Source organism: Procambarus clarkii, chromosome 53, assembly GCF_040958095.1.
Source record: "Procambarus clarkii isolate CNS0578487 chromosome 53, FALCON_Pclarkii_2.0, whole genome shotgun sequence".
Lineage (NCBI taxonomy): Eukaryota > Metazoa > Arthropoda > Malacostraca > Decapoda > Cambaridae > Procambarus > Procambarus clarkii.
In genome coordinates this window covers 4182670-4210430 of record NC_091202.1, presented here as the reverse complement: position 1 = coordinate 4210430, position 27761 = coordinate 4182670, and the positions used below count along the sequence as shown (strand labels likewise).

The 27761-nt window shown below is 44.7% G+C and overlaps 2 protein-coding genes across 2 annotated transcripts in view; both read right to left on the bottom strand.

The window, feature by feature from the left end:
- The window catches only part of LOC138349765 (annexin B9-like), a 39504-nt gene that overhangs the window by 1560 nt on the left and 10183 nt on the right, over positions 1-27761 (bottom strand). Inside the window, exons 3-6 of the mRNA XM_069304720.1 lie at positions 18906-19084; positions 12803-12991; positions 9578-9748; positions 9183-9364 (exon numbers count right to left, since the gene is read on the bottom strand). Of these exons, the coding sequence (XP_069160821.1) occupies positions 12808-12991; positions 18906-19084 (363 nt within the window). The 3' untranslated portion in view covers positions 9183-9364; positions 9578-9748; positions 12803-12807. The remainder of the gene's footprint in view (positions 1-9182; positions 9365-9577; positions 9749-12802; positions 12992-18905; positions 19085-27761) is intronic.
- LOC138352316 (uncharacterized) lies at positions 252-3059 on the bottom strand. The gene is made up of 7 exons (XM_069304692.1): positions 3050-3059; positions 2260-2440; positions 2025-2125; positions 1798-1957; positions 1695-1747; positions 1298-1600; positions 252-493 (listed from the first exon to the last, which is right to left on the bottom strand). Exons 1-7 carry the CDS (start codon positions 3057-3059, stop codon positions 252-254), a joined length of 1050 nt encoding a protein of 349 aa, XP_069160793.1.

The following is a 27761-nucleotide window of genomic DNA, read 5'->3' as shown; positions in this document are numbered from 1 at the left end:
ATAACATAACGTGAGAGCAACTATAAACCTAACTTACCCTCTCCTAGGCCACATTTATTACATATGTGTACGATGCTAGGCCTAGGAAATGTTAGGTTTGGTGGTGGCCGACCATCTACAAACAACAATTGTTGTTTTTAGTGATAGTCAAAGAAACTTTTGTACGTTCATTAACCCGTAACTACAGGCACTCGAGTAGTAATTACAGGCACTCGAGTAACTACAGGCACTCGTGCAGTAACTACAGGCACTCATGCAGTAACTACAGACACTCGTGCAGTAACTACAGACACTCGTGCAGTAACTACAGACACTCGTGCAGTAACTACAGGCACTCGAGTAGTAACTACAGACACTCGTGCAGTAGCTACAGGCACTCGAGTAGTAACTACAGGCACTCGTGCAGTAACTACAGTCACTCGAGTAGTAACTACAGTCACTCGTGTAGTAACTACAGGCACTCGAGTAGTAACTACAGGCACTCGTGCAGTAACTACAGGCACTCGAGTAGTAACTACAGGCACTCGAGTAGTAACTACACACACACGTGTAGTAACTACAGGCACTCGTGCAGTAATTACAGGCACTCGTGTAGTAACTACAGGCACTCGTGTAGTAACCACAGGCACTCGTCTAGTAACTACAGGCACTCGTGTAGTAACTACAGGCACTCGTGCAGTAACTACAGACACTCGTGTAGTAACTACAGACACTCGTGCAGTAACTACAGGCACTCGTGCAGTAACTACAGGCACTCGTGCAGTAACTACACACTCGTGTAGTAACTACAGGCACTCATGTAGTAACTACAGGCACTCGCATAGTAACTACAGGCACTAATGTAGTAACTACAGGCACTCATGTAGTAACTAAACACTCGTGTAATAACTACAGGCACTCGTGCAGTAACTACAGGCACTCGAGTAGTAACTACAGGCACTCGTGCAGTAACTACAGGCACTCGTGTAGTAACTACAGGCACTCGTGTAGTAACTACAGGCACTCGTGTAGTAACTACAAGCACTCGTGTAGTAACTACAGGCACTCATGTAGTAACTACAGGCACTCGCATAGTAACTACAGGCACTAATGTAGTAACTACAGGCACCCATGTAGTAACTACACACTCGTGTAATAACTACAGGCACTCGTGCAGTAACTACAGGCACTCGTGCAGTAACTACAGGCACTCGAGTAGTAACTACAGGCACTCGTGCAGTAACTACAGGCACTCGAGTAGTAACTACAGGCACTCGAGTAGTAACTACAGGCACTCGAGTAGTAACTACACACACACGTGTAGTAACTACAGGCACTCGTGCAGTAATTACAGGCACTCGTGTAGTAATTACAGGCACTCGTGTAGTAACTACTGGCACTCGTGTAGTAACTACAGATACTCGAGTAGTAACTACAGGTACTCGTGTAGTAACTACAGGCACTCGTGTAGTAACTACAGGCACTCGTGCAGTAACTACAGACACTCGTGTAGTAACTACAGGTACTCGTGTAGTAACTACTGGCACTCGTGTAGTAACTACAGGCACTCGTGCAGTAACTACAGACACTCGAGTAGTAACTACAGACACTCGTGTAGTAACTACAGGCAGTCGAGTAGTAACTACAGGCACTCGTGTAGTAACTACAGGCACTCGTGCAGTAACTACAGGCACTCGTGTAGTAACTACTGGCACTCGTGTAGTAACTACAGGCACTCGTGTAGTAACTACTGGCACTCGTGTAGTAACTACAGGCACTCGTGCAGTAACTACAGACACTCGTGTAGTAATTACAGACACTCGTGTAGTAACTACAGGCACTCGGGAAGTAACTACAGGCACACGTGTATTAACTACAGGCACTCGTGCAGTAACTACAGGCACTCGTGCAGTAACTACAGACACTCGAGTAGTAACTACAGACACTCGTGTAGTAACTACAGGCACTCGGGAAGTAACTACAGGCACACGTGTATTAACTACAGGCACTCGTGCAGTAACTACAGGCACTCGTGCAGTAACTACAGGTACTCGTGTAGTAACTACAGGCACTCGTGTAGTAACTACAGGCACTCGTGTAGTAACTACAGACACTCGAGTAGTAACTACAGACACTCGTGTAGTAACTAAAGGCAGTCGAGTAGTAACTACAGGCACTCGTGCAGTAACTACAGATACTCGTGTAGTAACTACAGGTACTCGTGTAGTAACTACAGGCACTCGTGTAGTAACTACAGGCACTCGTGTAGTAACTACAGACACTCGGGAAGTAACTACAGGCACACGTGTATTAACTACAGGCACTCGTGCAGCAACTACAGGCACTCGTGTAGTAACTACAGACACTCGAGTAGTAACTACAGACACTCGTGTAGTAACTACAGGCAGTCGAGTAGTAACTACAGGCACTCGAGTAGTAACTACAGGCACTCGTGCAGTAACTACAGGCACTCGAGTAGTAACTACAGGCACTCGAGTAGTAACTACACACACACGTGTAGTAACTACAGGCACTCGTGCAGTAATTACAGGCACTCGTGTAGTAACTACAGGCACTCGTGTAGTAACCACAGGCACTCGTCTAGTAACTACAGGCACTCGTGTAGTAACTACAGGCACTCGTGCAGTAACTACAGACACTCGTGTAGTAACTACAGACACTCGTGCAGTAACTACAGGCACTCGTGCAGTAACTACAGGCACTCGTGCAGTAACTACACACTCGTGTAGTAACTACAGGCACTCATGTAGTAACTACAGGCACTCGCATAGTAACTACAGGCACTAATGTAGTAACTACAGGCACTCATGTAGTAACTAAACACTCGTGTAATAACTACAGGCACTCGTGCAGTAACTACAGGCACTCGAGTAGTAACTACAGGCACTCGTGCAGTAACTACAGGCACTCGTGTAGTAACTACAGGCACTCGTGTAGTAACTACAGGCACTCGTGTAGTAACTACAAGCACTCGTGTAGTAACTACAGGCACTCATGTAGTAACTACAGGCACTCGCATAGTAACTACAGGCACTAATGTAGTAACTACAGGCACCCATGTAGTAACTACACACTCGTGTAATAACTACAGGCACTCGTGCAGTAACTACAGGCACTCGTGCAGTAACTACAGGCACTCGAGTAGTAACTACAGGCACTCGTGCAGTAACTACAGGCACTCGAGTAGTAACTACAGGCACTCGAGTAGTAACTACAGGCACTCGAGTAGTAACTACACACACACGTGTAGTAACTACAGGCACTCGTGCAGTAATTACAGGCACTCGTGTAGTAATTACAGGCACTCGTGTAGTAACTACTGGCACTCGTGTAGTAACTACAGATACTCGAGTAGTAACTACAGGTACTCGTGTAGTAACTACAGGCACTCGTGTAGTAACTACAGGCACTCGTGCAGTAACTACAGACACTCGTGTAGTAACTACAGGTACTCGTGTAGTAACTACTGGCACTCGTGTAGTAACTACAGGCACTCGTGCAGTAACTACAGACACTCGAGTAGTAACTACAGACACTCGTGTAGTAACTACAGGCAGTCGAGTAGTAACTACAGGCACTCGTGTAGTAACTACAGGCACTCGTGCAGTAACTACAGGCACTCGTGTAGTAACTACTGGCACTCGTGTAGTAACTACAGGCACTCGTGTAGTAACTACTGGCACTCGTGTAGTAACTACAGGCACTCGTGCAGTAACTACAGACACTCGTGTAGTAATTACAGACACTCGTGTAGTAACTACAGGCACTCGGGAAGTAACTACAGGCACACGTGTATTAACTACAGGCACTCGTGCAGTAACTACAGGCACTCGTGCAGTAACTACAGACACTCGAGTAGTAACTACAGACACTCGTGTAGTAACTACAGGCACTCGGGAAGTAACTACAGGCACACGTGTATTAACTACAGGCACTCGTGCAGTAACTACAGGCACTCGTGCAGTAACTACAGGTACTCGTGTAGTAACTACAGGCACTCGTGTAGTAACTACAGGCACTCGTGTAGTAACTACAGACACTCGAGTAGTAACTACAGACACTCGTGTAGTAACTAAAGGCAGTCGAGTAGTAACTACAGGCACTCGTGCAGTAACTACAGATACTCGTGTAGTAACTACAGGTACTCGTGTAGTAACTACAGGCACTCGTGTAGTAACTACAGGCACTCGTGTAGTAACTACAGACACTCGGGAAGTAACTACAGGCACACGTGTATTAACTACAGGCACTCGTGCAGCAACTACAGGCACTCGTGTAGTAACTATAGACACTCGAGTAGTAACTACAGACACTCGTGTAGTAACTACAGGCAGTCGAGTAGTAACTACTGGCACTCGTGTAGTAACTACAGGCACTCGTGTAGTAATTACAGACACTCGTGCAGTAACTACAGGCACCCGTGTATTAACTACAGACACTCGTGCAGTAACTACAGGCACTCGAGTAGTAACTACAGGCACTCGAGTAGTAACTACACACACACGTGTAGTAACTACAGGCACTCGTGCAGTAATTACAGGCACTCGTGTAGTAACTACAGGCACTCGTGTAGTAACTACAGGCACCCGTGTAGTAATTACAGACACTCGGGAAGTAACTACAGGCACTTGAGTAGTAACTACAGGCACTCGTGCAGTAACTACAGGCACTCGTGCAGTAACTACAAGCACTTGAGTAGTAACTACAGGCACTCGTGCAGTAACTACAGGCACTCGTGCAGTAACTACAGACACTCGTGCAGTAACTACAGGCACTCGTGCAGTAACTACAGACACTCGTGCAGTAACTACAGGCACTCGTGCAGTAACTACAAGGCACTTGAGTAGTAACTACAGGCACTCGTGCAGTAACTACAGGCACTCGTGCAGTAACTACAGACACTCGTGCAGTAACTACAGGCACTCGAGTAGTAACTACAGGCACTCGTGCAGTAACTACAGGCATTCGTGCAGTAACTACAGGCACTCGTGCAGTAACTACAGGCACTCGTGCAGTAACTACAGGCACTCGTGCAGTAACTACAGACACTCGTGTAGTAACTAGACACTCTTGCAGTAACTACAGGCACTCGTGCAGTAACTACAGGCACTCGTGCAGTAACTACAGGCACTCGTGTAGTAACTACAGGCACTCGTGTAGTAACTACAGGCACTCGTGTAGTAACTACAGGCACTCGTGTAGTAACTACAGGCACTCATGTAGTAACTACAGGCACTTGCATAGTAACTACAGGCACTAATGTAGTAACTACAGGCACTCATGTAGTAACTACAGGCACTCATGTAGTAACTACACACTCGTGTAATAACTGCAGGCACTCGTGCAGTAACTACAGGCACTCGTGCAGTAACTACAGACACTCGAGTAGTAACTACAGACACTCGTGTAGTAACTACAGACACTCGTGTAGTAACTACAGGCACTCATGTAGTAACTACAGGCACTTGCATAGTAACTACAGGCACTAATGTAGTAACTACAGGCACTCATGTAGTAACTACACACTCGTGTGATAACTACAGGCACTCGTGTAGTAACTACAGGCACTCGTGCAGTAACTACAGTCACTCGAGTAGTAACGACAGACACTCGTGTAGTAACTACAGGCACTCATGTAGTAACTACAGGCACTTGCATAGTAACTACAGGCACTAATGTAGTAACTACAGGCACTCATGTAGTAACTACACACTCGTGTAATAACTACAGGCACTCGTGTAGTAACTACAGGCACTCGTGCAGTAACTACAGTCACTCGAGTAGTAACTACAGACACTCGTGTAGTAACTACAGGCACTCGTGTAGTAACTACAGGCACTCGGGTAGTAACTACAGGCACTCGTGTAGTAACTACAGGCACTCGTGTAGTAACTACAAGCACTCGTGCTGTAACTACAGACACTCGTGTAGTAACTACAGGCACTCGCATAGTAACAACAGGCCCTAATGTAGTAACTACACACTCGTGTAATAACTACAGGCACTAATGTGGTAATTACAGGCACTCGTGTAGTAACTACAGGCACTAATGTAGTAACTACACCCTCGTGTAGTAACCACAGGCACTAATGTAGTAACTACACACTCGTGTATTACCTACAGGCACTAATGTAGTAACTACACACTCGTGTAATAACTACACGCACTAATGTAATAACTACAGGCACTAATGTAATAACTACAGGCACTAACGTAGTAACTACACACTCGTGTAATAACTTCAGGCACTAATGTAGTAACTACAGGCACTAGAAAAGTGTCAAAAACACAGTTGTACTACCTGTTTCCTTACCCTCTTCTTGCTCAAAAAAAGAGAGTGAGGGACTAGGCACTCCATTGTCTCAGGCAGGGAATGAGAACGATGGCGGTAAAGAAATGAAGGATACCGGGCTGAATTATATTTGTCCGCGAAGGTCAAGAGATGGGGGTTTGACGAGGGAGTCAGACTGACTCACAACAGATACAGAAGAGCAAGAAGGTTGACGAGGAAGATGGGGATGCAAATATGGCAAACAAGAGAAGAATGTGAATAAAAGTGTGGGAACATGGGATGGTGTTCCCAGAAAATATCCCTAGCCTCACACCACAGAGAAGCGAGAGCAATTCAACTGGTGGTGTCAGAATTTAAACCTTGGAAACATGCGGTAGTGAAGAAAGGGAGATGGTTGGGGATGACATCGTGAGAGCGCGCAAGCAAGGGTTTCGAGGATGTATTTAATATCTTCGTGGCATTCTTTAAGATCCCTTTCCCTATTGCAACATGGGACAGAAGCATAGCAGTGCCGATGCAGGCATTTAAACTGGAATTTTGGGAGACCTCAACTAGGATCTCATCAATACCTGACAGCAGTTGCATCTCTAAAAGCGACCTCAACGCGTGCGCGAATCAAGGTGCGAGTAACGTCAAATATGAATCTACAGACAACAAGATGCTTACGCATCAGTGGTTGTATTGGTGTCAGTTATGTCAACAAAGTATTTTTGCCCATGTAGGTGGGCCTTAGTGAAGGAGTTGGTGGCGCGGATTGATGTGAGTCACCAGCACCGCCGTCCTATCCCGGAACAAGGCCAAGTTCTAACAGTCACAGGTGGGGTCACTCCAAGTGGTGAGTTAGTAACTACTGGGCACTTCGCACATGTCCCCGACATGGGATATTACTTAGGTGGTGTTCAGAAACTACCAGACCAGTCACTAGCAGCCACTGTACCACCAGACCAGTCACTAACAGCCCTTGTACCACCAGACCAGTCACTAGCAGCCACTGTACCACCAGACCATCACTAGCAGCCACTGTACCACCAGACCATCACTAGCAGCCACTGTACCACCAGACCATCACTAGCAGCCACTGTACCACCAGACCATCACTAGCAGCCACTGTACCACCAGACCATCACTAGCAGTCACTGTACCACCAGACCATCACTAGCAGTCACTGTACCACCAGACCATCACTAGCAGCCACTGTACCACCAGACCATCACTAGCAGTCACTGTACCACCAGACCATCACTAGCAGCCACTGTACCACCAGACCATCACTAGCAGCCACTGTACCACCAGACCATCACTAGCAGTCACTGTACCACCAGACCATCACTAGCAGTCACTGTACCACCAGACCATCACTAGCAGCCACTGTACCACCAGACCATCACTAGCAGCCACTGTACCACCAGACCATCACTAGCAGCCACTGTACCACCAGACCAGTCACTAGCAGCCACTGTACCACCAGACCATCACTAGCAGCCACTGTACCACCAGACCATCACTAGCAGCCACTGTACCACCAGACCATCACTAGCAGCCACTGTACCACCAGACCATCACTAGCAGCCACTGTACCACCAGACCACTCACTAGCAGCCACTGTACCACCAGACCACTCACTAAGAGCCACTGTACCACCGGTCCAGCCAAAAAACAATCATACAATTAATAGCTGCCATTGTGCAACCATACAATAACTATCTGTCATTGTACAACGTCTCAGATACTAATTGGCATTGTACAACCATATAGAATTTTGCTGTTATTGCACACCCATATAGAAACTAGCTGTCATTGTAGCACTATTCTAGTAACTAGCTGTCATTGTACCACTATTTTGGTAATTAGCTGTCACTGTTTCACAACACGAGTAGGTAGCTGTCATTGTTTCACAACACTAGTAGCTAGCTGTCATTGTACATCCATGCAGCAACCAGCTGCCATTGTACATCCATGCAGCAACCAGCTGCCATTGAACATCCATGCAGCAACCAGCTGCCATTGTACATCCATGCAGCAACCAGCTGCCATTGTACATCCATGCAGCAACCAGCTGTCATTGTACATCCATGCAGCAACTTGCTGCAATTGTACATCCATGCAGCAACTAGCTGCCACTGTACATCCATGCAGCAACCAGCTGCCATTGTACATCCATGCAGCAACCAGCTGCAATTGTACATCCATGCAGCAACCAGCTGCCATTGTACATCCATGCAGCAACCAGTTGCCATTGTACATTCATGCAGCAACTTGCTGCAATTGTACATCCATGCAGCAACTTGCTGCCACTGTACATCCATGCAGCAACTAGCTGCCACTGTACATCCATGCAGCAACCAGCTGCCATTGTACATCCATGCAGCAACCAGCTGCCATTGTACATCCATGCAGCAACTAGCTGCCATTGTACATCCATGCAGCAACCAGCTGTCATTGTACATCCATGCAGCACGTATCCTGGCCGGGGAGGATTTACTGGGCGCAAATCCTTAACTGTAGCCTCTGTTTAACCCAACAGTAAAATGTGTACTTGGTTGTAACAACGATTCTTCGCGGCGGGGATCGTATTCCAAGGATCTGCCCGAAACGCTACGCGTACTAGTGGCTGTACAAGAATGTAACAACTCTTGTATATATCTACTAAAAAAAAAAAAAAAAAAAAGCTTCAATTGTACATCCACGCAGAAACTAGCTTTAATTGTACATCAATGCAGCAACTAGGTGTCCTTGTACCATAATACCAGTGGTAGGTAGCTGTCATTACTCGAACGTACGAATATTTAGCAGCTATCCCTGTATTCCCATTATTATAATACATTCCTACCAATCCCATTAACCCCTCTAATACCATAAAATATCCCCAAACTGCACACTGCACACTAACCACAAGTTCTGAAACGAGAGTCCTGTCGTAGAGTTTCTGGTACTCGAGCTTGATATTGCCCAGGTCTATCTCGGAGCGGGACACCACCAGGCGAATGATCGCCTTGTCCCTGGTGCCCATTTCCCTCATCGCTTCGTGCAGCTCCTTAGCGAAGAACTCGGCTCGGTTCATGATGATGAGGTCTGTTGCACAAGATTACTTAATCTGTATTGTATAGCTTGAGCGTAGAAAACAAATTTAATAATGATTATAACCGTCATCAAGCAACAGGAAAATAATAAACAGTAGAGGGAATGAGTAGTAATAATTTGATATAAGAATGGATTTATAATAGAAAAAAATAATGACTGGACAAGAGGCTGCAGTAGATATAAATGGAAAGAATGAGTACTTACAGAGCGTCATCAAGCTATATTTTATGCCTTCGGAGCACTCGGCCTCTATAAAGTCACCAAAATTCCTGTCCTTAGTATCATTGTATTCTTCAAAGCCAAAGCGCAGGAGATAGAAGGAGCAGCGTGTCATAATATAGATGAATTTCTCATCAGTTAACGGCTTGTCTTCACCTGGAATTGTAAACATTATACATTATCCCACAGTTGATGCTGACTTGTTATATGTAAACATACGGACCGTGACAGGTTGTTACGAGTAAACATAGGGACCGTGACAGGTTGTTACCAGTAAACATAGGGACCGTGACAGGTTGTTACCAGTAAACATAGGGACCGTGACAGGTTGTTACCAGTAAACATAGGGACCGTGACAGGTTGTTACCAGTAAACATAGGGACCGTGACAGGTTACCAGTAAACATAGGGACCGTGACAGGTTGTTACCAGTAAACATAGGGACCGTGACAGGTTGTTACCAGTAAACATAGGGACCGTGACAGGTTACCAGTAAACATAGGGACCGTGACAGGTTGTTACCAGTAAACATAGGGACCGTGATAGGTTGTTACCAGTAAACATAGGGACCGTGACAGGTTACCAGTAAACATAGGGACCGTGACAGGTTGTTACCAGTAAACATAGGGACCGTGACAGGTTGTTACCAGTAAACATAGGGACCGTGATAGGTTGTTACCAGTAAACATAGGGACCGTGACAGGTTACCAGTAAACATAGGGACCGTGACAGGTTGTTACCAGTAAACATAGGGACCGTGACAGGTTACCAGTAAATATGTCAGGCAGCGTAGGGTAGCTGACTCATGAGTCAGTCAGCCAGCGTGGGTAGCTGACCCATGAGTCAGTCAGTTAGCCAGCGTGGGTAGTTGACTCATAAGTCAGTCAGCCAGCATGGGTAGCTGAATCATAAGTCAATCAGCCAGCTTGGGTAGCTACTAATGAGTCAGTCAGCCAGTGTGGGTAGCTGTCTCATGAGTCAGTCGGCCAGTGTGGGTAGCTGACTCATGAGTCAGTCAGCCAGTGTGGGTAGCTGCCTCATGAGTCAGTCAGCCAGTGTGGGTAGCTGACTCATGAGTCAGTCAGCCAGCGTGGGTAGCTGACCCATGAGTCAGTTAGCCAAGGTGGGTAGTTGACTCATAAGTCACTCAACCAGCATGGGTAGCTGACTCATGAGTCAGCCAACTAGCGTGAGTAGCTGACTCATAAGTCACTCAGCCAGCATGGGTAGCTGACTTATGATTTACTCAGCCAGCGTGGGTAGCTGACTCATGAGTCAGTCAGCCTGCGTGGGTAGCTGACTCATGAGTCAGTCAGCCAGCGTGGGTAGTTGACTCATAAGTCAGTCAGCCAGCATGGGTAGTTGACCCATGAGTCAGTCAGCCAGTGTGGGTAGCTGACTCATGAGTCAGTCAACCAGCGTGTGTAGCTGACTCATGAGTCAGTCAGCCAGCGTGGGTAACTGACTCATGGGTCAGCCAGCGTGGGTAGTTGACTCATAAGTCAGTCAGCCAGCATGGGTAGTTGACTCATGAGTCAATCAGCCAGCTTGGGTAGCTGACTTATGAGTTAGTTAGCCAGTGTGGGTAGCTGTCTCATGATTCAGGCGGCCAGTGTGGCCTCTGACTCATGAGTCAGTCAGCCAGTGTGGGTAGCTGTCTCATGATTCAGGCGGCCAGTGTGGCAGCTGACTCATGAGTCAGTCAGCCAGTGTAGCAGCTGACTCATGAGTCAGTCAGCCAGTGTAGGTAGCTGACTCATGAGTCAGTCAGCCAGCGTGGGTAGCTGACTGCACGAGTCAAGTCAGCCAGCATGGGTAGCTGACTCAAGAGTCAGTCAGCCAGCGTAGGTAGCTGACTCATTAGTCAGTCAGCCAGCATGGGTAGCAGACTCATGAGTTACTCAGCCAGCGTGGGTAGATGACTCATGAGTCAGTCAACCAGCGTGGGTAGCTGACTCATGCGTCAGTCAGCCAGCGTGGGTAGCTGATTCACTGAGTCAGTCAGTGTGGGTAGCTGACTCATGAGTCAGTCAAGCAGCGTGTGTAGCTGACTCATGATGAGTCAGTTAGCCAGTGTGGGTAGCTGACTCATGAGTCAGTCAACCAGCGTGTGTAGCTGACTCATGAGTCAGTCAGCCAGCTGTGGGTAGCTGACTCATGAGTCAAGTCAGTCATCGTGGGTAGCTGACTCATGAGTTAGTCAGCCAGCGTGGGTAGCTGGCTCATGAGTCACTAAGCCAGCGTGGGTAGATGACTCATGAGTCAGTCAACCAGCGTGGGTAGCTGACACATGAGTCAGTCACCCAGCGTGGGTAGCTGACTCATGAGTCAGTCAGCGTGGGTTGCTGACTCATGAGTCAGTCAACCAGCGTGGGTAGCTGACTCATGAGTCAGTCAACCAACGTTGGTAGCTGATTCATGAGTCACTCAGCCAGCGTGACTCATGAAACAGTCAGCCAGTGCGGGTAGCTGACTTAGTCAGCCAACACGGGTAGCTGACTCATGAGGCAGCAGATCAGAAGGCAGAACCAGGCTATACTCTCTCAAGAGGAAGATTAGCGTCGGCTACAGAATGAGTAAAATATTTCTGTATCTCGGGAGGAAGATTAGCGTCGGCTACAGAATGGGTAAGATATTTATGAATATCTCCTGAGAGGATGATTGATGTGTTAGAGGAGACTGGTAGGAGTGAGAGTGAATTAAATAATAGTTATAGTGATGGTGAGTGAAGGAAACTATGAGGAAAGAAGCGCTGGAACCGATAATCAGTAAAGCTACCTGGGATGTGGGTTTGACTAATGAGGAGAGTGTGTGTGTGTGTGTGTGTGCAAGCCAAGTTGACAGGGCGAGTCAGGAGGGAAAGTGGTCGGCGGGATGAAAGACCACGCCTAGGATTGATCAGGCATTTATGCAGCCACTTACCAAACCTGTACACGTTTCCTTTATCATAACGTATTTGTGTACATGTAATGAACAGTTTATGACCTCCGTACCACTACGAGGTTTTTATAGCAATAACTTTGGTTTGTTAACTTTTATATGTTGTAAACTGCTAAAAAATGTAAACAAAGCCGCTAATAATTAAGGAAAGATGTACACGTTTCGTAAATACTTGATGAATCGTGTTCCTGGTGTGAAAGGTGGTATGAGAGGGGAGGTGGGGGGAGTGGGGTTAGAGAGTGGTGGATGAAGGTACAGAGATGGAACTAACCTGCTTCATAAAGTGCTTCTGCTATTTGCCTTGGCTATTTTCATTGCCGTTTCAGAGTCACAAGGCGTCTCGTTTCTGTTACAATCGCATATATTAAGCAGGAAATGACGGAAATGTCCAGAGGTGTTTCCCTCGATGCTCTCCTCCAAGGTCTTATCATAGTATTCGTGATAGGCTTCTTTGATAGTCCTGGAGCGAAAGAGAAGAAAGTTGCTGACCCTTGGGATTTTCAAGTCTCAAATTGGGTAAAATGGATACAACTAGATTTTACTATTTTAGAAGGAGTAACGTGTGATGGTCGGCTCGACACCGAAAGGTTGTGCCAAGTGCTGGGAGCCTCCAGAAGGCAAATCTGTCATTAGAACATTCTGCATGAAAATATCACATTATGGAAATATAATGAATGACAGAACTTCAATTATTTCCCCTCCTCCAACCACCTATGACTGTCCCATGACTCCGACAGGTCATTATACAAAGTTTAGTGCGGTTAACCCCAAAGCATTTGCCTTCTAACCTTGGACAAACAAACAGCCATACTCTTTTATACATACAGAGATACTGTATGTGCAAAATATTTATTATATTATAATTAAAGTAATACATTACCAGTAACGTGAACTTTTTGGATCTTAGAATAGAAGCAACATTCATCTAACAAACTTCCATCATTATAGCTGTTTACCTCCATCCTATCAATAACAAATATTAGCACTGATAACAACAATCAGTAGAATGTACAAAAGTACTGTTTCACTAAAAAACGAACGCGTTTTGAACTAGTAATCTCGTAGGGGGCACGAGAAAGAATGCAACAACCAAACCTTAACTTTCTTAAGCCTAATATAGCACATATGGCTATCAAACTTTGCCAATGATGTTGCATATTAGGCCTGGGAAAGATCTTGTTTTGTTGCAAAGCACAGTTCCAGTTTTTGGCATGCCCATTGTAGTATTCCATTAGAACTGAACGTGAACTTTTTCCGAGAACAGCAGCTCATTTTTTACGTTCCGTCAATAGTCACTACCAGTCATTTTTTGACGATGAGTTCTTTTAACATTTAAATCTGTTTCACTCATACCTCATTATACCTACCATACTGGAATCACACCTCAATATATTTAATCCATTCATAAAGCTTTACATCAACTCCTATACTATAATACACACTCGAGTCATACTTTGTTATACCAACTTCATTCATACCATCTTATACCCTCACCACTCATACTTTATTGCACCAAATCTACTTAAACCTTATTTTACTATTATACCTTCTACACTCATACTTCATTATGTCATTATACCTTCTACTCATACATAATTATACCTTCTACACTCATATCTCATTATGTCATTATACCTTCTACACTCATACCTCACTATACATTCTACACTCATACCTCATTATGTCATTATACCTTCTACACTCATACCTCACTATACATTCTACACTCATACTTCATTATACCTTCTACACTCATACTTCATTATGTCATTATACCTTCTACTCATAATTATACCATTATACCTTCTACTCATACATAATTATACCTTCTACACTCATACCTCATTATTCCATTATACCTTCTACACTCATACTTCATTATACCTTCTACACTCATACCACATTATGCCATCATACCTTATACTCATACCTAATTATACCTTCTACACTAATACCTCATTAAACTTCGACACTCATACCTCAATATACTTTCTACTCATATCTCATTATATCATTATACCTTCTACCCCTCATTGTACCTGCTAAACTCATCCCTCATTATGCCTTCTACACCCATACCTCATTATACCCTCTACTCATACTTCATTATACCTTCTACTCATCCCCCATTATACCTTCTAAACTCATACCTCATTATACCTTCTACACTCATACCTCATTATAACTTCTACACTTATACCACATTATACCTTCTACACATACCTCATTATACCTTCTACACATACCTCATTATACCTTCTACACTCATACCTCATTATACCTTCTACACTCATACCTCATTATACCTTCTACACTCATACCTCATTATACCTTCTACACTCATACCTCATTATACCTTCTACACTCACACCTCATTATACCTTCTATACTCACACTTCATTATACCTTCTACTCATCCCTCATTATACCTTCTACACTCACACCTCATTATACCTACCCCGCTCATACTACAGTAGTTTATATTTGACATATTAGTGTAAAAATTGGTAAAGTGTGAATGAGGACTACGAGGTACCTCGTCATCCTGGCTGGCAATGTTGAGCATGGTGTAAGAATGTTGGGTGCAACATGGCTAACATATAAAACTGGAAATTACAATGTTCCAAACCTGTCACATGCTGCAACATAAAATAACACGGTAAGAAGGGCGTATGTGGTGAACAAAGTTAAAATGAGAATTCCAAGGGCGGGTTCTAAAATGTTGTGCAGTTTCAAACACATTCATACAGCAGAACATTAGCTACACAGTAATTATGGCTTTGTAACGACACATTTTTATTGCAATGTGGCATTAGCTATACGTTTAGGTAGGAACAATAATTGAGAACGTTTAGGGGAAAAGTTTACAATTGATTTGGATGGTTTCACATCATTCAGTGAAGCAAATGTGGTTTTACAGCACATAGATATGCATTGCAAGGTTACTGCAAGGTCATTTGCAAGCATGATCGAACGTTTAGGGGGTGAAATACATTTTCGTTCTGGCACTTTACATACATCGGTTATACTTTCCACAGAGAAACATACAAGTATACTCATTACCCATGGTCACCTGCATTCGTCACTGTCAATCCCTTCATGTTGCAACCCGTTCTCGCACTTGCTTATAGTCAATATTGGCTTATTTAATAAGTGCATATGTGACATACTAATTGATTGTAAATATTTTAGTTTACCTTGAAAAGCTTCATAGAAAACACCGACCTCACCTAACCTTCTTAGTATGTTAAGATAAGCATCTTATTGCTTCTTATTTACAATTATTACTTAACCTATCAACGGTATAGGTTAAGCAATAATTGTAATTAAGAACCAATAAGATGCTTATCTTAAGATACTAAGAAGGTTAGGTGAGGTCGGTGTTTTCTATGCAGCTTTTCAAGGTAAACTAAAATATTTACAATCACTTAGTATGTCACATATGCACTTATTAAATAAGCCAATATTGACTATAAGCAAGTGCGAGAACGGGTTGCATTCTTCACCTGTCAAAACGCACCCCGCCCCAGCTCCTACCATATTCCATAATATTCATACCGTCCTAGCTAACCTATTTAATGAGAGAGTCTAAGAGAAAGTCTTCTAAGAGAGAAAGTGGGTGGTTTTGGTGAGGCATATCAGATGGTGCTCAAGCACCTCTGCCCCTTTTCTATGTACGGGATCAACCTCAACAATACCTGAATATGTACTTCTGCCTTTTCGTTTCATTCACATTTTTCAGGATAATTGCAATACTGTATTAGCCAATTACAGGTTGCTCCCATCAACCTTCCCTTTGTAACCCCCCCTCCAACCAGCTCCTCCCTCCCTCCAACCCAACCCATCTTTCCCTCCCTCCAACCAAATCCTCCTTCCATCCAACTCATCCCTCCTTTCCTCTAGGCAAAACTCCTCCCTCCCTCTAACCAAAGCCTCCCCCTCCCCCTCCCCCCCCTCTAACCAAAGCCTCCCCCTCCCTCCCTCCCTCTAACCAAAGCCTCCCCCTCCCTCCCTCCCTCTAACCAAAGCCTCCCCCTCCCTCCCTCCCTCTAACCAAATCCTCCTCCTCCCTCTAACCTAAGCCTCCCCCTCCCTCTAACCAAAGCCTCCCCCTCCCTCTAACCAAAGCCTCCCCCTCCCTCTAACCTATGCCTCCCCCTCCCTCTAACCAAAGCCTCCCCCTCCCTCCCTCTAACCTAAGCCTCCCCCTCCGTCCCTCCCTCTAACAAAGCCTCCCCCTCCCTCTAACCTAAGCCTCCCCTTCCCTCCCTCCCTCTAACCAAAGCCTCCCCTTCCACCCAACCAACTCCTCCCTTTCTCAAACAAACTCCTTCCTCGTCCCTCCCTCCCTCTCCCCCCTAACCAACTCCCGCCCCCTTGCCCCAACTTCTCTCCCCCTCCCTCCAATCAACTTTTTCTTCCCCTTCCCTACAACCAACTCCTGCCCCCTTCCCCCAACTCCTCCCCCTCCCTCCAACCAACTCAATCCTTTTTCCGTCAAACCATCTCCTCTTCCCCCTCCATCCCTCTCCTACCCCTTTCCTTCCAACATACTCCTCCCCCTCCCTCCAACTTCTCCCCCCCCAACCATCTCCTCCCCCCCTCCCTCTAATCAACTGTTCCTTACCCTTTCCTTCAACCAATTCCACTTTCCCTCCCTCCCTCCAACCAACTCCACCTTCCCTCTCTACAACCAATTGCTCTCTCCCTCCTAACCCCCCCCTCTCCTACGAACCCTACTCCCTTCAACCAACTCATCCCTCCGTCCCTCCAAACAAAACTCCTCCCCCCACCAACCAACTCCTCCCTCCACCCAACCCCCGCTACTCACTCCTCCTTCCATTTTTATATCCAATATAAATAGTACAAACATTCCCATTTTCGCAACATACCCTTTCTATAATTAGTGATTACCAAGGCTTCTCTGCACCACTTTCCTCCCTCTTTTTATCCTCTTTACTCTCAATATACTAAGTAAAATTTCTGATAACAATTGTAATATTGTACATTTGAATCCTCACTTTATTATTTAAGAAAGTAGGTCCAATTTGTATTTAATTAAAGCGACAGAGACACTAAGACTGAATCAGATAGAGGGAAAACATATAATCAAAGAAAATATATAAACTGAGAGACACAGAAAAAGTGACACTGGTTCAGATACACAGAAAAAGTGACACTAGTTCAGAAACAGAGAAAAAGTAACACTGGTTCAGAAACAGAGAAAAAGTAACACTGGTTCAGAAACAGAAAAAGTAACACTAGTTCAGATACACAGAAAAAGTGACACTAGTTCAGAAACAGAGAAAAAGTAACACTGGTTCAGAAACACAGAAAAAGTAACACCAGTTCAGATACACAGAAAAAGTGACACTGGTTCAGAAACACAGAAAAAGTAACACTAGTTCAGATACACAGAAAAAGTGACACTGGTTCAGATACACAGAAAAAGTAACACTAGTTCAGATACACAGAAAAAGTGACACTAGTTCAGAAACAGAGAAAAAGTAACACTGGTTCAGAAACACAGAAAAAGTAACACTAGTTCAGATACACAGAAAAAGTGACACTGGTTCAGAAACACAGAAAAAGTAACACTAGTTCAGATACACAGAAAAAGTGACACTGGTTCAGATACACAGAAAAAGTGACACTGGTTCAGATACACAGAAAAAGATGGTTACGAAAAGGAAAACATATCACAGAAATTATCCATAAAGATAAAAAAGTTACGTAAAAGGGAAATTTATCCCAGAAAATATGCCCAACACAAAGACATAGAGATTTGAAAAAAAGGATATGTTAAGGAAAATAAATCCCACAAAATATACCCAGCACAATAATCACAGAAATATTTGGAGGAATATTCAATGGAAAATCCAGTATATTAAAAGGACACGCCAGACAATCCATAACATAATACTCACATGATAGAAGCATTATCCCGGGTACCTCGACAATGATCTTGTCCTTGGTGCCCACACCAGACAACCCATAACATAATACTCACATGATAGAAGCATTCTCCCGGGTACCTCAACAATGGTCATCTCCTTGGTGCCCACACCAGACAACCCATAACATAATACTCACATTATAGAAGCATTCTCCCAGGTACCTACATGATAGAAGCATTCTCCCAGGTACCTCAACAATGGTCATCTCCTTGGTGCCTACACAAGACAACCCATAACATTATACTCACATGATTGAAGCATTCTCCCAGGTACCTCAACAATGGTCATCTCCTTGGTGCCTACACAAGACAACCCATAACATAATACTTGATAGACGCATTATCCCGGGTACAGAGGATCTCAACAATGGTCTTCTCCTTGCTACCCACACCAGACAACCCATAACATAATACTCACTTGATAGAAGCATTATCCCGGGTACAGAGGATCTCAACAATGGTCTTCTCCTTGGTGTCGGCGCCAGTCATGGCGTAGTGGAGCTCCTTGGCCAAAAACAGTGGTAGCGGTGTCAACAGAGCCACAATCACTGTCTTAAAGTGTCCGCTTAATTCACTCTTCAAATCACTCAACAAATCCTGAACATTCATTACAACATTATTATTTGCTCTAAAACCTATTACACTATATACTGTTCAAAACAAGATGAATGTAAGGAGTACTAGTTTTTATGTGTGTACTTAGATATGTATACATAGACTATGTGTGTGGGAAATTTCCCCTAGTTTATCTAAATTTGTTTAATTTCTATTCAACTAAACATGCACCAGGAAAAGATATTTCTGTTGCTGGGTAAATTCATCAAAACGACATTAAAGTTAAATTTTTCTTAAATAGGAAGAATTGTAATTAATTCCTCCTCTCATTATGAAAGAAAATGTCACTCATGTCACCAAAACATTAAGTAACAGCAAATTAAATTCTACACATAAACATTAAAGCTTACAGTCTGAAGACTGATTTATGCGTATATTATTTATATGAATTTCATTTAATCATACGGCAAAGAATGCAAATCAATATCCACTCTTTCTCTAAATGTATAAATTTTAGCATGTAAAGAAAACGAGTTACGGAGGATGGCGAAGAATCCATTTTTGACCGGGAGATAGAGCAGATGTGTTGGCTGTTAACTCGAAAGTTTTAATATTCATATTGTTCTTCAAGTGCTATCCAGTCATATTCACCCACGTCGACTCCTGGAATAAATGTTCTTCTGGTGATGTATATTTGGTTCTAAACGAGTGCGATCTAACATAATAATATCATTGGTTATGGCGCAGGCAAACACCAGCTAACTGGTGAGCGTAAATTCCTATCATATTAATTAATTATTAATTTAAGTTTGATTCACAAATAATTAAACCCAACGGTATTTGTACAATTTTACAATGTAATTTGTTGACAAGTAATTTATCAATGACACTGAAGCAGAAGTGTAGGGTTCGTCCACACGAGAGATGCCAGAACTTAGACACGTCCAGTCCCTGTCATCATGAACATCATCCTCCTTGAAGAACTAAGCTGTTTCATATTTTTATTGAGAATAGAACTAATTAATTTAATTAGTATATTTAATTAAATGAAGTTTTTACTTCTAATCTAGTTAATTTCTGAATATAACCCCACCCCCAAGTTTGTGAGGGATTAGTTGTGTAGAGCTGCAAAATAAAAACCCAGTCCACTGCTTCAAATTAAACTTAACATAAAATAATGTTTCATCATACAATATTATTAACTTACTCATTTGCACGTTTGAGTGGTACGAGGTGCCACTGTCCCTACTGATGGTGATTATAACGAGCTAACCTGACGTGCTCTACACCAGTGACACTAATTATCACTTTTCTCAACTTGTGTGTAAATATATTAAATTACTTATTAATTTGCCAATCTCAGAAAGGAAGTAGGACTAGTGCCTGATTATAACCACAGTATCCTTGCATTGTCTGCTTATCACTTATGAGCAAACACCCCTAGTTTTTTGAACTCATATATTATGAGCCAACCCATACAGCCAATCAGTCACCATGGTTGACCCAGAGAAATCAAAACGTGATCTAGTAGCACTTAAGGGTCATCTAACCAGGCAAATCAACAAAGGCGGTGAACACAAAAGGGGCTGCAGACCGGGAGATTATCAGCAGCTGGAGATATCACTTAGGATGGCTGACAGTAAGTTCAATCAGACAAAATGAATGATCGAATTCTACCAAACTGAGCTCCTAGCCAGCGACACTGATGTTGATGACTTGGAGCAAATTATGTCTGACCTGGCTCTTTATGAAGATAATACAGAAGCCAAGTTAGACCTATTCCTACTGATGCTTGTTCAACACAAAACAGCACCAACAGTCACAGTATCCCCATCCAATCCAGCTCGGTCAGAAGCTCGATTACCAGCAAGTGACTTACTAACTTTTGCTGGACTGGATGAAGAAAGTTGGGATGCTTTTTGCATATAATTTGAGACTCGGATTAACCTCAAGACTTCCATTTCTAAAATAACCAAATTTATCTACCTTCAATGCCTACTCAAAGGGGAGACCAAGAAGGTTACCCCGTGTCCCTCGATATAGCAATTAAGTTGTTACATGACAACTATTCAAATAAAGATATAAGCATAGCAAGTCTCTATTATCAGTTAGTGGATTTAGCTCCACCTACTAACAGACCAGACTTCCTTCAAATCTTTAGACTAGAAGTGGAGTCACTAGTGAAAACACTCAGTATCAAGGTGGTCTCTCAAACTAGACATCCAAAGGAAACTCCCTAAAGATGTTCTGGCTAACATCTGTTCACATTATAAAACAGATTTTCTCTTTCTCGAAGAAATGTTTGAGGAATTATGAATGACGGTTAATAGGTTGAAAGCCCACAATAAAATATAATCTACCACAGGAAAGATTTCTCTCGAGAAATCGGTGAAAACTAAAAAACCATCACCTCCTCCTAAGAGGAAATTTACCAGTGTGGGCACTTATGTAGTCACCCTCGAAGTCTACAGTTACCACCGTGTCACCCAAGGCGGTGAACACTAAAGGGGCTGCAGACTGGCAGACATGTTTATTCTGCCAAGAGGGACATTCCATCTACCACTGCACAACATACCCTGACCGTACCACTCGTGTCAAGCGGCTAAAGGAGTTGCAGATATGCACGACGTGCCTGAAGGCACATAACACCACCTTATGTGAGACCCCATTATGCATTTGCAACAAGGGTCAACATCACACAGTACAGTGCAAAGACTCCAAAATAAAGTTTACAAACCCTAAGTTGGAGGAAGATAAAGCTTCCACCACTGTACAGTCCTGACGTACCTGTAAGGTATGTCAGGAGATTAGTGTCTATCAACTCAGTCCAGTACAATTGCGACTTTACCCACTGCACAGCTAAATTTAACAAAGTACCAAGATTTACACCAGAGGGATGTTCGATCAGGGGTCCCAGAAGATCGTCATCTTAAACCTGTGACCCAGGTTCAATTGAACTTTATGGGGTTCCTCACTAATACAGGACCTCAAACCTACCATGAGGTACAACCACTTGTACATTTGGGCGGTTATATCCGTCCAGTATTAGCCATTGTTACCTTGTAATGAGCAGGGTAATGCTGGCAGTAATTATTAATTGTGGTAGACAAAATTCCGTAAGACTTGTATGCAAATAGTCTTGGAGGTACTGCCTCATTCCTCAAAGAAAAGGGAATTAAATTGGCAGGCTCACAAATTACATCCGATTACCTCACTTACATTGGTACTATACCATAAATACATCACTAACTGAATTAAATTGCAGGGAATGAACCTGCTAGAGTTTGCAGGCGGCAAATTTCTTACAGGTCCAGTAATGAGTCTTAAGATGCCCACACCTTACTGACACTAACTGATACAAACACACACACACGTGTGTGTGTGTGTGTGTGTGTGTGTGTGTGTGTGTGTGTGTGTGTGTGTGTGTGTGTGTGTGTGTGTGTGTGTGTGTGTGTGTGTGTGTGTGTGTGTGTGTGTGTGTGTGTGTGTGTGTACTCACCTATTTGTACTCACCTATTTGTGCTTGCGGGGGTTGAGCTTTGGCTCTTTGGTCCCGCCTCTCAACTGTCAATCAACTGGTGTACAGATTCCTGAGCCTACTGGGCTCTATCATATCTACATTTAAAACTGTGTATGGAGTCAGCCTCCACCACATCACTGCCTAATGCATTCCATCCGTTAACTACTCTGACACTAAAAAAGTTCCTTCTAACGTCTCTGTGGCTCATGTGAGTACTCAGTTTCCACCTGTGTCCCCTTGTTCGCATCCCACCAGTGTTGAATAGTTTATCCTTGTTTACCCGGTCGATTCCTCTGAGGATTTTGTAGGTTGTGATCATGTCTCCCCTTACTCTTCTGTCTTCCAGTGTCGTAAGGTGCATTTCCCGCAGCCTTTCCTCGTAACTCATGCCTCTTAGTTCTGGGACTAGTCTAGTGGCATACCTTTGGACTTTTTCCAGCTTCGTCTTGTGCTTGACAAGGTACGGGCTCCATGCTGGGGCCGCATACTCCAGAATTGGTCTTACATATGTGGTGTACAAGATTCTGAATGATTCCTTACACAGGTTCCTGAACGCTGTTCTGATGTTAGCCAGCCTCGCATATGCCGCAGACGTTATTCTTTTTATGTGGGTTTCAGGAGACAGGTTTGGTGTGATATCAACTCCTAGATCTTTCTCTCTGTTCGTTTCATTAAGTACTTCATCTCCTATTCTGTATCCTGTGTTTGGCCTCCTATTTCCACCACCTAGTTTCATTACTTTGCATTTACTCGGGTTGAACTTCAATAGCCATTTGTTGGACCATTCACTCAGTCTGTCTAGGTCATCTTGTAGCCTCCTACTATCGTCCTCAGTTTCAATCCTCCTCATAATTTTTGCATCATCGACAAACATTGAGAGAAACGATTCTATACCCTCTGGAAGATCATTTACATATATCAGAAACAGTATAGGTCCAAGGACTGACCCCTGCGGTACTCCACTCGTAACGTCTCGCCAATCTGAGACCTCACCCCTCACACTGACTCGTTGTCTCCTGTTACTTAGGTACTCCTGTATCCAACGGAGTACCTTCCCTTTCACTCCAGCCTGCATCTCCAGTTTTTTCACTAGCCTCTTGTGTGGCACTGTGTCAAAGGCTTTCTGACAATCCAAAAATATGCAGTCTGCCCACCCTTCTCTTTCTTGCCTTATTTTTGTTGCCTGGTCGTACAATTCAAGTAACCCTGTGAGGCAGGACCTGCCATCCCTGAATCCATGTTGATGCTGTGTTACAAAGTTCTTTCGCTCCAGATGTTCCACTAGCTTTCTTCGCACAATCTTCTCCATCAACTTGCATGGTATGCAGGTTAGGGTCACTGGTCTGTAATTCAGTGCCTCCTGTCTATCCCCTTTCTTGTATTTCGGGACTACGTTAGCTGCTTTCCAAATTTCTGGCAGTTCCCCTGTTGCCAGTGATTTGTTATACACCATGGAGAGCGGGAGGCACAGTTCTTCTGCTCCTTCCTTTAGTATCCAAGGGGAGATTCCATCTGGACCTATAGCCTTTGTCACATCCAATTCTAGTAAACACTTCCTTACTTCCCGTGCGCTGCGTGCGTTCGTGCGTGCGTGCGTGCGTGCGTTCGTGCGTGCGTGTGTGTGTGCGTGCGTGTGTGTGTGTGTGTGTGTGTGTGTGTGTGTGTGTGTGTGTGTGTGTGTGTGTGTGTGTGTGTGTGTGTGTGTGTGTGTGTGTGTGTGTGTGTGTGTGTGTGTGTGTGTGTGTACTCACCTAATTGTACTCACCTAATTGTGCTTGCGGGGGTTGAGCTCTGGCTCTTTGGTCCCGCCTCTCAACCGTCAATCAACTGGTGTACAGATTCCTGAGCCTACTGGGCTCTATCATATCTACATTTGAAACTGTGAATGGAGTCAGCCTCCACCACATCACTTCCTAATGCATTCCATTTGCTAACTACTCTGACACTGAAAAAGTTCTTTCTAACGTCTCTGTGGCTCATTTGGGTACTCAGCTTCCACCTGTGTCCCCTTGTTCGCGTCCCACCAGTGTTGAAAAGTTCGTCCTTGTTTACCCGGTCGATTCCCCTGAGGATTTTGTAGGTTGTGATCATGTCCCCCCTTACTCTTCTGTCTTCCAGTGTCGTGAGGTGCATTTCCCGCAGCCTTTCCTCATAACTCATGCCTCTTAGTTCTGGGACTAGTCTAGTAGCATACCTTTGGACTTTTTCCAGCTTCGTCTTGTGCTTGACAAGGTACGGGCTCCATGCTGGGGCCGCATACTCCAGGATTGGTCTTACATATGTGGTGTACAAGATTCTGAATGATTCCTTACACAGGTTCCTGAACGCCGTTCTGATGTTAGCCAGCCTCGCATATGCCGCAGACGTTATTCTCTTTATGTGGGCTTCAGGAGACAGGTTTGGTGTGATATCAACTCCTAGATCTTTCTCTCTGTCTGTTTCATTAAGTACTTCATCTCCTATTCTGTATCCTGTGCCTGGCCTCCTGTTTCCACTGCCTAGTTTCATTACTTTGCATTTACTCGGGTTGAACTTCAACAGCCATTTGTTGGACCATTCACTCAGTCTATCCAGGTCATCTTGTAGCCTCCTACTATCATCCTCTGTTTCAATCCTCCTCATAATTTTTGCATCGTCGGCAAACATTGAGAGGAACGAATCTATACCCTCTGGGAGATCATTTACATATACCAGAAACAGTATAGGTCCAAGGACTGACCCCTGCGGGACTCCACTTGTGACGTCTCGCCAATCTGAGACCTCACCCCTCACACAGACTCGTTGTCTCCTGTTGCTTAGGTATTCCTCTATCCACCGGAGTACCTTCCCTCTCACTCCAGCCTGCATCTCCAACTTTCGTACTAGCCTCTTGTGTGGCACTGTATCAAAGGCTTTCTGACAATCCAAAAATATGCAGTCTGCCCACCCTTCTCTTTCTTGCCTTATTTTTGTTGCCTGGTCGTAGAATTCAAGTAACCCTGTGAGGCAGGACCTGCCATCCCTGAACCCATGTTGATGCTGTGTTACAAAGTTCCTTCGCTCCAGATGCTCCACTAGTTTTTTTCGCACAATCTTCTCCATCAGCTTGCATGGTATGCAGGTTAGGGACACTGGCCTGTAGTTCAGTGCCTCCTGTCTATCCCCTTTCTTGTATATCGGGACTACGTTAGCTGCTTTCCAAGTATCTGGCAGTTCCCCTGTTGCCAGTGATTTGTTATACACTATGGAGAGTGGTAGGCTCAGTTCTCTTGCTCCTTCCTTTAGAACCCAAGGGGAGATTCCATCTGGGCCTATAGCCTTCGTCACGTCCAACTCTAGTAAACACTTCCTTACTTCCCCACTGGTAATCTCAAACTCTTCCAGTGGTTCCTGGTTAGCTATTCCCTCACTTACCTCTGGAATTTCTCCTTGTTCTAAGGTGAAGACCTCCTGGAATTTCTTATTCAATTCCTCACACACTTCCTTGTCATTTGTAGTGAATCCTTCCGCCCCTATCCTTAATCTCATAACCTGTTCCTTTACTGTTGTTTTTCTCCTAATGTGGCTATGCAACAATTTAGGCTGAGTCTTTGCCTTGCTTGCGATGTCATTTTCGTATTGTCTTTCTGCCTCTCTTCTCATCCTGACATATTCATTCCTGGCATTCTGGTATCTTTCTCTGCTCTCCAGTGTCCTGTTATTCCTATAGTTTCTCCATGCCCTTTTACTTTGCTGCTTAGCTAGCCTACATCTTTGATTAAACCATGGGTTTCTCATCTTCATTTCTCTGTTTTCCTTTTGGACTGGGACAAACTTGTTTGCTGCGTCCTTGCACTTCTGCGTGATGTAATCCATCATATCTTGGGCCGTCTTTCCCCTGAGCTCTGTTTCCCATGCTATATCTGTTAGGAATTTTCTTATCCCCTCATAGTTTCCCTTTCGGTATGCTAACCTTTTGGTTTCGGTATCCCTCCTCGAGTTCAATAACCCTTCTTCAATCAAGTACTCAAACACCAGTACACTGTGGTCGCTCATTCCTACTGGGTCCTCAAAACCGATTTCTCTTATGTCGGAGTCGTTCAGAGTGAAGACTAGGTCGAGTCTCGCTGGTTCGTCATTTCCTCTCATCCTTGTGGGTTCTCCGACATGCTGCGTTAAAAAGTTGCTTGTCACCACCTCCAATAGTTTGGCTCTCCACGTATCCTCGCCTCCATGCGGTTCCTTGTTCTCCCAGTCAATCTTTCCGTGATTGAAGTCGCCCATGATGAGCAGGTGGGATCTATTTCTACAGGCAGCAGAGGCTGTCCTCTCAATTATAGTGTTAACTGCCTTGTTGTTGTTTTCATACTCTTGACTGGGTCTCCTGTCATTTGGTGGAGGGTTGTATATTACTGCTACTACTATTCTTGGTCCTCCCATTGTTATGGTGCCTGCTATGTAGTCTCTGAACTCCTCACAGCCCGGGATGGCCATCTCCTTAAAACTCCATTCCCTTCTCATGAGTAGGGCCACTCCGCCTCCTCCTCTACCTTCCCTCTCTTTCCTTATTACTGTATACTCCTGGGGAAACACGGCATTCGTTATGATTCCAGAGAGTTTTGTTTCAGTGAGTCCGATTACATCTGGGTTAACTTCTTGTGCTCTTTCCCTTAGTTCACTTGTCTTGCTTGTGATCCCATCTATGTTCGAGTACATCACCCTGAAACTGACTCTCTTCTGCTTCTTTTCTGGGGGGGACCTTTGGGATCTGGGGTGAGTGGGAGCTGGGGGGACCTGGCACGGGGGGATTGGTGGAGGAGGGAGGGCTTGGGGTGGTGGGGGAGAGGGGGAGGGTACAGGGGGTGGATAAGAGGGGGAGGGTACAGGGGGTAGATAAGAGGGGGAGGGTACAGGGGGTGGATAAGAGGGGGAGGGTACAGGGGGTGGGTAAGAGAGGGAGGGTTGGGGAAGCATGGGGGGAGGAGAGGCTGTGGGGGATAGGGGAGATGGGGGGGCTTGGGGGGAGAGAAAAGGGTGGAGGGCTTGGGGGGCGTGGGGGAAAAGGGAGGGCTGAGGTGGGTGAGGAAGAGGGGAGGGTTTAGGGGAGTGGGGGAGAGGGGAAGACTTAGGTGGGGTGGGGGAGAGTGGGGGGCTTAGGGGGGAGGGGGAGAAGGGAGGGCATGGGGGTGGGAGAGACGGGAAGGCATGTGGGAGAAGGGAGGGCATGGGGGATGGGGGAGA